The sequence below is a fragment of the Equus caballus genome, chromosome 7 (assembly GCF_041296265.1).
Source record: "Equus caballus isolate H_3958 breed thoroughbred chromosome 7, TB-T2T, whole genome shotgun sequence".
NCBI classification, from domain to species: Eukaryota; Metazoa; Chordata; class Mammalia; order Perissodactyla; family Equidae; genus Equus; species Equus caballus.
The window spans coordinates 16840518-16855517 of NC_091690.1; the positions used below are offsets into that span (position 1 = coordinate 16840518).

Sequence of the window (15000 nt, forward strand, 5' to 3'; positions counted from 1 at the left end):
ATCTTAAAGGCACACTGCTAAACAAAAGAAGCTGGTGTGAGAAGGTCACATGCTGTATGATCCATTTATATGGCATTCTGGCAAAGGCAAAACTATAGAGTGGCAAATAGATGAGTACTTGCCAGGAATTGGGGGTGGGGAATTGAACAGGTGAAGTACAGGGGACCCTGGAGGGCAATGAAAGTATTCTGTACGACACTGTAATGGAGGCTACATGACACTACGCATTTATTAATACCCATAGAATTTTACAGCACAAACAGTGAACGTCAATGTATGCAAATTTTAATAGATCTTAAGATATATATATTTAGGAGGTTAAAAGACCCCAAGATGAAACAAAGAATGTGACAAAAGAATATAACTATATTACAAATGTATAAAAAAAACCTGACTAAAGGTGGTGGAGTAGAAAGGTGCAGACCTGAGTAACTTAGAAATGAGTGGAGTCTGTAAAACTTCATACATAGCTCCACACTCCAAAACTGCACATAAGCTCTGCACTCTAGTTGATAAAATTGTTTCCCATGGCAGTGTGTGTTAATAATTTTGAAACAATTATACATATACACTGGAATTTAACAATTAAGTAAATGGATTGCTAAAGGGAGCCAAGTTTCTCACTGTTGGAGTAGGAGGTTACAGACAAGCAAGGGGAAAAGGTTGGAATGATCCATACGGTAATGGATTAGAGCTGGAGACATCAGTATGAACTTAGATTTATCATAATACAGATACAGATGGACACACATAAAAATATTTATAGATAGGCATATATATATGAGTTAGTATACACATATATATTTTCTTACTCTGTTGGCTGAGAGGGCCTAGAAGCAACAACACCCAATAGCAATAAGCAGACCTAGGGCCCAGATCTTGGTTTCTAACACCATTCTCCAATAAAAGGAACCAGGACTCCTTGGAGAAATGGCTGATTCTAGAAGTGGGGCAGAAAATATACCAGATGAGTCTGGAGCATCTTTTAGTGCTAGAAAGTAAGGAAGTGCTCAAAACACACACACACACACACAATGATGGGCATATATCAAAGTACACGGCAGACAACTGAAAGACCTAACTAGTACTCTTCAAAACTGTCAAAGTCATCAAAAACAAGGAAAGTCTGAGAAACTGTCACAGCCAAGAGGAATCTAAGGAGATGTGACAACTAAATGAAATGTGGTATCTTGAGTGGGATCCTGGAACAGAAAAAGAACAGGTAAAACTAAGGATCATGAAATTTAGTTAATAATAGTATATCTACATGGGTTCATTACTTGGGACCAAAGTACCATATAAATATAAGATGTCAATAATAGGGGAAATGGGTGTGGCATATATGAGAACTTTGTGCACTATCTTCACTTTTCTATAAATCTAAAACTACCAAAATTAAAAGTTTATTTTAAAAAAGCTCAAAGGGAAAAGCAAAGTAAAAACCTACCCACTGAAAAATCAGAAAAGAGAATAGACAGTCTGAAGAATTTAGATGTGAAAGGTTGCCCTCCCACACAGAGAAGAGGAGCTGAGCAGAAATTTGCATAGGGAAGCAATGCATTAGAGATAAAGTAAGAAGATCCAAAAGAAAGGAATAAAAATGACTGTCACATTTTTACAGTAATGAAGAGTAGCTAAGTATCAAGAAATTTATTAGGATACATGGGAAAAGGCCTTTTATAAGATTTAGAAGAAAATGCTCCTAAGAGAAAAAGAATCTCTAAAGTAGGAGAGAAAGCATTCCACATTTCTATTCAATATACTTACATCTTCTAAAACTGATCTGCATAATTTAAGCATCAGTTTTTATTGAAGTGTTTATTTTATACATATTGGAGGCAGTGTCCACACTCAGTGGTCTCATTCCTTTTCAGGCCTACCTATGACATCTAATCATTTCCAGCAAAGTATGCAAGCAGAGAGCAGAAAATAGAAGTTCTTTCCAATTTACATGGAACCACTACTCAAGGCCTCTGTTAGGAATTAGTAAATGAGATACTGTGACAATATTCCTAAACTTATCAATTAAAAAAAAACAATGGCATCAGAAATAGAGCCTTTTGCAAGCTTTGTGCTAGGCCAAAGACGTCTAACATATTAAGTGACCTATGTACCAAGATCAGCTTGAAATCTTGCAACCAACAGAAGCGGCATAGCATTTACTACAGCGTCAACTATAAAACTGTGTGTCAGGATGGCAAACACCATCACCCTTAACTTGCACTGTCAACACCTGATATCTAAAGAAAAATATACTGTTTCTAAACTGAAAATGATCCAGATTACAGTGAAACTGCACTCTCCTCAATACCAATGAGAAACAGTCAGTTTTGATACTACTTGTCACATACAAGCAAGTATCCCAAGTACGTTTTGAAATAGTAATGAACTAAGTAAAATGCAATATCATGACAATTATCATAATTCAGAGAACTAGAAAGACTTGTGTCCTTAGCATTAGAGGGGTGAGGTACAGTCAGTCTCAGTCCAATGACCCTGGAAGGCAGCATGAAGCAGTGGAAAGAACACAGGGTTCTGAATCAGACTGACATGGGTTTAAATCCTGCTTTTGTGGCTTGTCATTGTTGACAAAAGAAGGTAACAACTTAACATCTCAAAGTATGTTTCCTCACCAAAAAAGTGAGCAATATTGACCTTCCAGGTCTGATGCAAACATTATTTTGTGAATATTCAGTAATAAAAGCAAACACTTTAGCATTTGTTATACATCAGGCTATTCTGAGTACTTTATATAAATTATTTAATCCTCCTAACAACTCTAGGAGGTATGGAATTATGTTATCCCTATTTTATAAATGGGAAATATGAAGTATGGGCAGATTAAGTAACTCATTCCAGTTCATACAGGTAGGAAGTAGCCAAACTACATTTCAACCCAAGTCTGGCTTTAGTCTTCGATCTAAACCACTACATTATAATATCATTATTAAATCAGCTCCCCTCTAGCCACATTAACTCCTTCATCTTATTAAAATACTGCAAATATTTACTTTTAATAAAAGAGAAAACATATCAATTACCAAGTAACAGTAACAAGAACTATATTGGCAGAATTTACTTATTGCTAATCTTAATTCATCAATAAAAATGGTGAGTGGTTAACGTAGCAACTTGTTCTCCAAGATGCTAAATATGTTAAACATATTTCAATTCACTGAGCAGTTATATGATTTAGAGTTATTCCAAGAAAACCCCCAAGGTAATCTTAACCATAAATAAGGCTAAATAATTCTGCAGTTTTATTGCCAATTAAAAGGCTGCTAAACTCACGTTCCAAATCACAATAAAACCAAAATGTACATGCACATTAACATATAAGCAACAAATTCTTATGACAAACAATAACAACAAAAAGTTCCACACCAGCTAATTATTCTGGAATCTGTGGCACTTTAATAGAGAACTCTGGTTTCACAGTATTTCAGAGTCCCTGATACCAGGAAAATATTGCAAGGTCTAAGCCCCAAAGATCATTTCCTCCATCCTCCTCACTAGCACCTTCCCAACAAATAATCACATGACAACATCACTCTGATTCTGACTTTAAAGGTACTAAGTTTTGGAGAAGATAAAGCCCCACTCTAGCAGAAGACAGAGAAAACTTTAATGAATATTATTTTACAGTTCAAGTCCTTCCCAATCATTTTGAGAGAAAATGCTCTTAGCAAAAGCTGTGTAAAACCATGCTTTGTTAATACTTGGCAAATAACTAATGCTTATTAAAACAGCAAACCTTAGTTTGCTATAATTCATCAGTAAATGAATTACCTACAGTTCTCTTTTCTATCCGATTCCTGTCCTACTGTGGTATGTCTTTTTCCTGCACCATCTCTCCCATCTTACAGCTCTTGACGCTCTGCAACTGAAACACCCATGACCCCTTTCACAGTATTAAAACTTGTTAAAACCAAAATAGTCATACCCTCATTTATTTTAAATTGTATATGGCAAAAAGAGCTATACAATTTATCATCTTTCTCCCTTTACTCTCCCTACCCAGTCTCTGCCTCCCTCCCCTCAACAGTACCTAAGGTCACTGCATAGGATCAGGTGGCAACACTTTAGCAACAAACACAGTTCAGACCCTTTAACGCTTTATCATAGATCTTTCATTGTACCATTCAACCGTAATTTCCAAGAAAATACTCAATGCTGCATCTCATAACAGTTTAAACACATTTTTACTACTTAATTGGAGCTAAAAATGGGCTTTGCAGATTCTGGCTAGAAAAGGTTTACATTTTTCAGACAACTAAAATTAGAAGATCATTTTGGTGTGCTAAAGACATGTACCAAATAAAGCAGTCAATTTAACACTAAAAGCCTCCAGCAGGGAGGGCATCGTTCACAACCATCTTTGTATAGCCTTTTTCCACAGATTAAAAGCCTCTTTAGAGTACTGTACTGCATTATCACAGTGACTGCCAGAATCCCAAAATGAGGCAACCAGATGATAAGGAGCAGCGTGTACTTAATATCCCTAATTTGTAAATGATGAGACAGAAAATAGCAACAACTGGTTTCTAAGCCAACGAAAGAGAAATAAATGGCAAAAATGTTGATATCTGGAAATAGTTCTTTCCCATTACTAAAGGGACTGTAATGCACATGTGTTTCCAGGGAGTCCTAGGGAGGAGGTGACAGAATAAATGCATGACAGATGCATAACTGGTCTTCTGCAACAAGCTTTCTCCCTCTCTGCAGATCCCTTTTTATTCCACGCCAACCGTTAAACCCAAACTTCAACCTGAAGAGCCAGTAAATGATCAAACTACCTGGAGTTTATACTAAGTCAATAGAGACGGCCATTTTGAAAGGAGAAAAATTTGCTACTCTGATCACATTTTCTGATTTATGACTTTGTCTTTTTTGATGATAGGTGAAGTATAAATAACACAAAGATGAGTGAACAAACACATTTCTAGTCTCTACCATAACTCTGTAACAGGTTAAGAAGGTGAGAGAAATATGTATTCCCCAATCCTAATATTCTAACCATACTCCCCAAAAGTGATAAATATAAATCATAGAGTTGGAAAATTGCCCTCTGGCATTCACAGAGAAGGTTTCCAGGCATCAGAATTTCTCTTAACCTGGTTGAAACGCTATTTCTCCATGCCCACCTGTGCCTCCAACTCAAAAAAAGGCTTCCTTTCTTGTATGGTACGTTTCTGTCCAGTGAATTAATTCTTGCATTCTCATAAGTGATTACACTTATTACATAAGTAATTTAAAAAATGAAATCTAAGCAAGCCAACATTAATTATAGCTCATTAACTTGTTAAAAACAAGGCTTTCATTGATTATGACCAGTAAAGCTGTTACTTTTGTCCTCAGAGAGTCTATATTTCAAGAGTTAAGAAAGGACATTAGTTAAAAGAGAATAGACACCTCTTAGGCACATAATCACCTGCTGGATCCATGTCAGCCTCTAGCCAATAGGTGGCAGGTATTTAGTTATATCCTTCAGAAGTTTAAATTTTATAATATTGTGCTTTTTACATTTTGAGAACAACTCATCATTATTTGGAGGGAAAAAGTCAGCCCTAATATCTCTTTTCTCAAAAAATTAGTATTTATGGAAATCCAGACTCTGTTACACAGTCACTTTCTAAATTATAAGCACCTAACTTAAAACTACTCTTTCCCTAATATCATCAGGTAGCACACTGCTGGCTGCTCTTTTCACTCTCTGCTTAATCTGCATCTCATGCAACTCTGAAGGGCAACTAAGCTGTGCTGGGCCAGCAGTGTCACCTGATGGTTACCAGGCCCTCTGTCATAAATACTGGTATTTTCAAGGTGGACACCCCCTCCAAGCAAGGCACAAAGACCTCAGTAGATGACCTGCCTCACTGCCCCCAAGTTGTAGAGTCCACTAGAGTCCACATGAGCCATGCTCCAGCCCCAACCAGGGCCTCCCAGAAACAACAGAGTAATAATAATAATAGAAATAATAGAATATGATCTTTGAGAGGAGAGGCAGATCCCCAATTTCAGCCAAGGGTAAGAGCCAGAAAAATATGGATTATAGGAAGCTAATAATACTAACATAGGAATATTTAGAAAAGTTTCCCTGGAAGGTAAGTATTTTCATTATACTGTTTTTCAATCTCCAAGTGAATGACGTGCATGTAATTTCCACTCAAACATCTTCAGGAATGTTGAAAGCAAATCACTTCAAGACAATATCTTGGTCTCAATTTACCATAGTCTCCAAATTTCTCTTTAGTAGAAAATGAAATGTTTACACCTTTACTTTCCCCTTTTCCCCTCATTCATTCTCTCTCAACCGTATAAATATATAGTTAATATACCGAGTATGTTAGCAGTACACTGAAGAATTCCTGAGACATCTTCAATTTCCTCTTTGTTGGAATGGTCTGCATAGGAGCATCTGTTAGAGATATTGTGGAAATTCTTTTCTGCATCCCTATAACTAAGAAGAAAACAAAATTAGCATATGGAGAAATTTTTGAAAGCATCTGCAAACGCACTCATACATACGTGCAAGAGTACGTAGTCTCTGCTTTTGGCGTCATTACGTTTTAAAATAACTGAAGCTTCAAGATATAATTTCTGGCATAACCCATCATGAACATCAGCATTAGCAGTGTGGACCTGGAACTTCAGACAATCATTAATAAGCTAACTATGCGTGAAAAAAAAAATGAGGAGAACCAGAAAATATATTAGCTTTGTATAGCTAATGTTTCCTTATCTGAGTGCTTCATCACTGCTGGTCAGCTGTTTCTATAAAGAAGTTGCCTAGGAAAAGAATAATTAACAGGACTAATTTGGTGCACTAGCACTCAATTGTGTTGAAAGTAAACACTCTTAACCTCTATCACAGACAGTGAGGAAGACAGCAGTACGGTGTAAGGATAACAAAGAAGCTAATACAGCATTTCGAGTCTGACAGAATCTGAATCATGGTCTTACTATTTTCTACCTGTGACACTTTGGGCAAGTAACCTAATCTCTGTTGGTCTAACTTTCCTCCTTCATAAAATGGAGATACCACCTAGAGTGCTTGTGAGGACCAAGTGACAAAATGGCTATTTAACAAGACACTGAGTGGAACTTTTCCAGTTGCCTCTGAATTAGAGTTAAGGCACCAAAGCTGAAGACAATAGGGACCAAATGCTCTCCATGCTCCAAAAGAGTAGCCAGGAAAACCAGACATCTCCTTCAGAACTTAAGAAGTGACTAAATAGTTACTGCCACTATCACCCACCACGAGCTTACAGAAGCAAAGGAATAGAAAGAATTCAAAAGGAAATCCTCAGAAGAGTGAGTAATTGGCCTGGGAAGAGAATGTTCTTGTTCTTTTTTCTCTCCCCTACAAGAAAAGGAGAGAAGCCCAGTTGGTGAGAGAGGGGTCCACCACTGCTAGAGATTGGGAGTTGTATATCTCATTCCTCAGTGAACATCTGCTGAGGTAGTGGAATTCCTGATCACCCCTCCGTGCCTGATGGAATAGAGGAAGAAGGTTTCAGAGAGAGTTATTGACAGGGAAAGAAATAGAGCCAATTGGGATTGGCTTACAGTCCCACCATTTGGCAAGGCAAAAAATATGAGTTTCCCATGGGTTAGGGAGATATCGCTAAAGAGAGGTAAGCTCAGGTTGCTGGGTCCTACTGCTTCCCAGTCTAGGGACTACCAGCCAGGGGCAGAGATCCCACTAGCAAGACTATGGAGAGCAATCCTCAGGGCCAGGAGCGGGGACATCTGAAGCAGTCATGGCAGAAACCATACATGTACCTCCCTGAGGGCCTTGCAGCCAAGAGAGGACTATTACAACCAACAGTAAATTAAAAAAAGCTTCTGCCATTTTCCATTTTATTCCTGCCTAATACAACACATCAGAAGAAAAAGAGACTCAGAGAGGAGTGGCCTGGAGAACAGGAATGAAAAACCACACCACACCCTGTCTACAATGCATTCCAAGCTCCTCAGGCCAACGCCTGACCCAGGCAGAAAGGAATATAATACTGAGATTGGATATGAGATTGAAGATTTGGATTGGTCTGGAATGCACTTTACACTCCCTGAAAGTCTTTGGAAACAAAACAATCTACCCAAGCTATTATCAAAGGGGACTCAACTCAGCAATTTTGAAATTATTGGAGAGAAAAAGTAAAATGATTTCATGTTTGTACCCTCACTGAGACCAGACTTCAATAAACCAGTTAGGCAAGATGCTTACTACAGTTTCCAGAATGCAGGAATCACTAATAAAAGGTAGAATGGGGAGCACAGTTGTGAAACACAGACAAACACAGGGTTATTTTTAAATCAAGCTCCATCACTTTAATCAGAGTGAACTTAGATCAAATATTTTTTCTCTCAGCCTCAATTTTCTCATCTGTAAAACGAGCTTAACACAATGATCCTATGAAATAGACAGTTAGGATTAAATAAAATAACAGATGTAAAGTGCCCAGTGTATTGCCTCAAACACAGGAAGCAATCAATAGATATTAGCTTTCGTCTAACTTGTTTTTATTCAACAACATAGGTAGTTATTCTACATAAATATACAAAAGTGAAGCTGGATCACTTTTTAGATAAGATAATTTATAACCACAAAATCTGACCATGAAAGCATAAGTAATATCATTGAAGTTTGTTTCCCGGAATAATCAGGGCTCACCCACTGCTAATTTTACTTCTAATGTTCTATTGAAATTATTCTAGCTTAATCCCTATTCAATTGTCAAAAGAAAAAGGGAACAGAAGGTTGGCTGTATAAAACAAACATAGGGCCCACAGTGATAATTGGAGTAATAGAATTTAATTTTAGATGACTATAGGAAATGGCGTCTCAGACTAAAATGAGGTTGGCAGCAGTCCTACCCATGATATTAGCACAACAATGCTTATTCTGGCAAAAGGTAAAAAATGAATAGCATGATTTGAAATACATGTTTCCTTACAAAATATATAATGAATGAACATTACATCTCAGAAAGATTTTCATGTGTCTTCCAATCCTAGTTTTAAAGAAATCTCTGCTTTTTCGGCACTGCTGCAGGAATTCATTTTTGTGAGCTATAGACCAGTAGGAGTCGTGTAGTATAAACATGAGTGAGAGCAGTTGGCTTAGGCACTCTGGAGGCAGAAATGTAGATGTAAAAAAATCCAAACTCTCTGTAAGAAGAAAGCTGTAGCTGGAACATGAACTGGGCATGTTTAGCTCCTGATACTAAACAACCAATTCCAAACTTGTAAAGGCTCAAGGAGGACAGGGAAAGGATACAGCTGGAGGATAAAGGGAAAGACAATCAGCAAAAACTGAGATGCAGTAGAGTCTGATTCTAATAATGATAATAATAATTCAACGAATGTATTGATTGTCTTCATGTACCAGGCACTGTGCTAACTACTTTATATGATTCTATGACTTAACACATTATCATCATTAATATTTCATTAAAACTTCACCCCAACCCCGCTATTATTCTCATTTTAACAATGAGAAAACTGAGGCTCAGGGAGATTAAGTAATCTGTCCAAGATCATTCAAAGGCAGAATCCGACTTTAAGTCCAGTAGAGCTGATATGTCTACTTCCACAGCACATTTTCTCAATCTCCTGCTCTACACTATATGACAAAGATGCATAGAGAGGGGAGGACACACGATAACAGCAAGAAAGACATCAGAAAAAAAGTCATCACAAATAAGATTTTCCTCAATCCTGAGTTCCTTTTAATTTCTAAGGTGAATCCTGCCTGCCTCCTAGTTGCCCTTTCTGCTTCTCACTATTCTTTCCACTCTACATGGCCCAAAAAGCTAGTCCATTGCCTAGAAGCTTCAGTTAAAGAGAGACAGCAGAACATAAAGATGTACACTGATAGCCTGTTTTTTCATTTTATCTTGAGTGAAAAAGACTGGGCTATGTGAACAAGAAGCTATCCAAGTAGGCATACTTGTGTAGAATTTATATAGTAATGAAAATCTATCACAAAGTCAATCTGACACAGTGGCAGAACATTAAGCAAAAATGGGAAACTACGCAAATAAATCAGTATAATTTATACTATAAGGAAAAGGGTCTTGGATAGCAGAACTAAAGATTTTAGAACTGTAATGGACCCTGGAGATTATTTCAATCCCTCATTTTATACTCCCCTCCCAAGCACAACTTATTCTTTTATCCGCTATAAACATACCTCTGTGTACATTCCTCTAGAGTGCAACTTACTCATTTATTCACACTTCCCTCTCCAAAAAAATTATTAGTCCCTCTTAAGTACCAACCATTTATAAAGGCACAGGAATATGGAAGTAAATAAGATAAATAGCCAAAAGAAGAAAACAAACAAAACAATATAGGCTAATGATAAACTCTTTGAAAAGAAATAATAAAAAGTGATTGGGGTTGGAGATTAAGGTAAGGGATGGAGGGCCACTTTAGATTGGGTGGTCAGAGCAGGTGGGCCTTTCTGAAGAGAGGACATTTTAAAAGACACCTAAATGTATAAAAGAATAATCCATGCAAACATCTGGGGACAGAGCATTCCAGGAAAATGGAAGAGTACATTCAAAGGCCTTGAGGCTAAGCAAGCTTGGTACAGTTGAGAAACCAACAGGTGGCTGGAGTGGCTGCAGGGGAGTGAAAAGGAAGAGTGGAAGAGGATGAAATCAGGCCAGACCACAGGGAGATTCAAATTTTATTCCATCTGATAGGTCATTATATGGTTTAAAACAGGGGTTCCAAAGTGTGATACCTGGGCCAGTAGCACCAGTATCATCTGGGAACTTGTTAGAAATGCCAATTCTTGAGCCCCACCCAGACAAACGTGATCAGAAACTCTGGGTGTAGGACCCAGCAATTTGTATTTTAACAAGCTGGCCAGGTGATTCGGATGCACATTAACATTTGAGAACCATTGGTTTAAAGTAAGAAAGTGGCATGATCTAATCTCTAATCACTTCGCTGTCGTGAAAATATAATGTTGAGGGGCAAGAGTAGAAGCCTGAAAACTAGATCAAATCGCTAGGTGAGAGACAATGGTGACAGTGAAGATGAACAGAAGATTTATCACACTGCATGAATAAATTATTGTAGCACTCATTTTCACAACTTGTATGATCTCAATGAATAAATAAATGAACAACTGAATGGATAGGTTAAAGAATAGAATAAATGTTTAAAAACAAAGTTGCTGGGGCTGGCCCCGTGGCCGAGTGGTTAAGTTCGCGCGCTCCACTGCAGGTGGCCCAGTGTTTCGTTGGTTCGAATCCTGGGTGCGGACATGGCACTGCTCATCAGACCACGCTGAGGCAGCGTCCCACATGCCACAACTAGAAGGACCCACAACAAAGAATATACAACTATGTACTGGGGGGCTTTGGGGAGAAAAAGGAAAAAAAAATAAAAAAAAATAATAAAAATAAAAAAAAATAAAATAAAAACAAAGTTGCTGAGGTACGGAGAGGCTATCATACTCCCTAACAAGAAGCTCCATCGGCTTCTCCCTCTCAATCCCCCATCTGTGTGATCCTTTGAATAGCTGCTCCCTGCATTCAAGTCTAGGGCTTGGAGACTAAAAAAGCCTAGGAGAGTTCCTATGGGCTATGGGTATAAGAATTCATCAAGGAGCAAAACTTCACAATCCGAGAGCTCTGATAAATGACACAGATCCAAGGGCAGAGTTTTAAAGCAGAGGTAAGGGAGGATGAGTAGGTTAGTGGTTGGAGGCTGAACCAAGAAATTAAGAAGAGAAGGGCTAGCTTGTCTTCTCGGTTATCCTTCCTGATTCTTCATCCCAATCCAAGGCACCTAAAAGCTGAATTATCTCAAGACAAGCTTTAGGCAAAGCCCAATTTCAGGGATTACAAAAAGCATCTTTCCCACCCTTACTTCCCCAGAAATATGCAAATAATACTTGCCAGCACTTATTCTCAATTGCCTGAAATCCCTTGAACTGTAAGAAACACATTGCTTTCACAGTTAGAGAAAAAAATGCCTTAAATTGTGTTTTTCAAGAGGAACAACACATACGTGTGAATACATTTTAATCCAAGTGTTAGTGATAATAGATTCTCTCCTTTTTCAGTATTGAAAACAGAAATAGAAAGCAGAAAGATGGAGTCTAAAAGGCAAAAGAGAAAGTGGACAGGCAAGTTACGACTGAGGGAAGAGAGAGGCAAAGTCAAGAAAGGCAAAAGTGACAATGTTGCTGCCAACTCGCCCTTTTGGTCTTCATCAGCATGAGTATAAACAGAGGCAATGAGCAAAGGTACTTCAAGTCCTCAGAAGTCAGCCAATAGCCAAGTGAAAATATGCTAATAGGTCTATTTGGAACCAGTCGGACATCAAGACCCCTCTTTATATTGGAGTTGCATTCCCTGTCTGTTTTCTTTATGCTATGCCTGCAATAAACAGAACTAGAAAAGACCATTTAGGCAATGAAAAAAGAATCTCCACAGCTATGTCTACAAAGATGGAGAGGAGAGTTGAGGTAGTAATTTAGATAAAAGAGAACTCCATCTTACTAACAGAAAAAAGAATTTTCTGCTGATTATGGTAATATAGTTTAGTTATCTATTTTGATCACATTTACAAGACTCCCACTCCAATTTGCCATGAAGACATACTTTAGTTCACAGATGAGACTATTTCATCAGTCATCTGATTTCAAAACAGAGAGGGCATTCACAATTCCATAAAATGATTTGCATTTGATTACTGGTATTATCATTAAAATATTAATAACAATGATAACAAACATAACAGAAAATAATTATGTAGTGCTTACCACATGCCAGGAACTGTTCTAAGTATATTGACTAATTTAATCCAAATATCATACTTTGAAAGTAGCAAATTCAGTGAGAGTGATTAAGTTTTATTTTAGAATATGTGGGGAGAGATTAATTTGACATTCTTTATCTCCGTTAGGATAAACCATTTAAAATCACTAATGGCCTCAAACTAAAAACCATCTCATGAGTTTAAATAATATGTTTTTCCTAGTACTGCACTCTTGAGGATTGATATGACAAAGTTTCAAACCAATTCCCTTTTAAATGACAATTAACATAATCATCAAGCACTTAAAGTATATGGCATTATACTAGGTACAGAGATTATTTTTCCATGAAGTTTTCTTCCCTTCTGTTCTGAAAAAAAAAAAGCACACCACACCCTAATAGCTGAAAGTATATTCTTGATCCTCATGGCAATGATTATTAGCCATAAATGTTAAATGATTCTACAATGTATTTAAAGAGGTACTAGGGTTTAAATCTTGATTCCTCAAAAAGTTCTTAAAATCTTACAAACATAAATCATTGCAGCACTTAGAGAATATTAGCAATGTGAATTAAAAATACGCATTGCCTCTGATGTCAATGAATTTAATTTAAATAGCTAGATTGCATCAGAAAGTGAAATTAGGCTTCTGTGTTTGCCAATTGCTTTCTGCCATAGCCAATCAAAGGTATACCTTACACTTACTTGGAGCTTTCTGTTTACAAAATACTTTCATTGAAATGATTTCATTGAATCATGACATCTAATCCTTGATTTAGTTATTATTATCATCACCCTTTACAAAAGGAGATAAATTTACATAGAGGTCTATGTGCTGGTGAGCCTTGAATTCCTATCTTTTGACCTCAAGTCGTCTTACTTTACACTATATCACAACCACTTATATAAAAATATGAAGCATGTGACTCTAGCTAAACTGGTACCTCTCACTGCACTGTGTTAAGCTTGTAGTGATTTTGATTAAACTTTACTGAAGGAGTCTAAAAATCCCGTTTAAAGCCTTTCAGTTAGTACCAATAAACCTTACCATAGTACTAAGGCAAACTATGAGATTCAGTGGATTAGACTGAGAGGGTAAGAGCACAAGAAGAAGAAAAAAAAAGAACACAAAACCAATGGAATTTCATTTAAAGGGACTGAGGGCAAATAAGCCAAAGGAAATCATTTCAAGGGGCCCCCATGAGCCCCAACTCCACACTGAGAGCATAGCCACTTTGAAATAAGGTTGACCTGGGTGGCAGAAAACCACATGCTCAACAGCCATGTTTGAGTAATCATCTTTAATTTGCCCCCAATAATAACCAAAATTCATTTTTACTTACCCAATAACTTGGTGCTCATAATACTGCAATGTCCTCTTGAGAGTTTGCTGTATCATCTGAGGCTACAGAATAATAATAACAATAAAAATACATTATCAGCAAATCAGTTCCATTCCCATTCTGAGCATCATAGGCAGATATGTAGCTTCTGGTTTATCTCATAAGAGTTTTCGCTTTACAATATTAACCCATTATGCATTTTGCCATGTATTTTCCCCACAGGAACTAATATGAAGCGCTCAGCAATTACCCCGAATTTTCCAATTTCAAGTATGATAGCATTTCCTAACCATATTTTTCCCAAGTCTGTTGTACCAGCTATTATGTTCAATGAAACACTCATCGGCTGCCCACAATAAACCTAGGCCTTGGGGGCATTGGAGAGGAGACGTACTGAAAAAACATGGGTTACGCCCAGGTCAAGCCTGACTTCCTTAGGAGATTTCAGACAAGGGTCCTGGAGCCTCCTAGAGTGGCCACAAGTGCTTTGGGAAAGAAATGGGGTTTGCAGCAAATAATACCTAAGCAGCTCATGACCAAATTTTATAATCCTCTCTTCTTCATGACAGCTGAAGATAGAGCTTCTTAATCCCACACCAAGAAATTATTCTTAGACTTATTTAGGCATCAGAGCCTGAACTTAGAGTTTCATACCCAGGGAGCCGTGAAAGCGACACAAAGATCCCAGAACATAGATTTTATTAACAAGTTATGATAAGAACCAAATTCTCAGTGGCAAGAGTATGAATTTTTAAAATAAGAAAAATTTATTTTAGTCAATGAAGCAGGAAAAAAATTATAAAAGGCTTATCAAAATATTGATTCATTAGAGCCATGGATGAATTTTAGGGGAATATAATGACTCTTAACA

At 37.3% G+C, this 15000-nt stretch overlaps 1 protein-coding gene across 1 annotated transcript in view; it reads right to left on the minus strand.

Annotated features, from left to right (window-relative positions):
• GUCY1A2 (guanylate cyclase 1 soluble subunit alpha 2) overlaps window positions 1-15000 on the minus strand; it is a 275698-nt gene that overhangs the window by 232980 nt on the left and 27718 nt on the right. The window contains exons 2-3 of the mRNA XM_023644737.2: window positions 14130-14191; window positions 6339-6460 (exon numbers count right to left, since the gene is read on the minus strand). Coding sequence (XP_023500505.1) covers window positions 6339-6460; window positions 14130-14191 — 184 coding nt within the window. The remainder of the gene's footprint in view (window positions 1-6338; window positions 6461-14129; window positions 14192-15000) is intronic.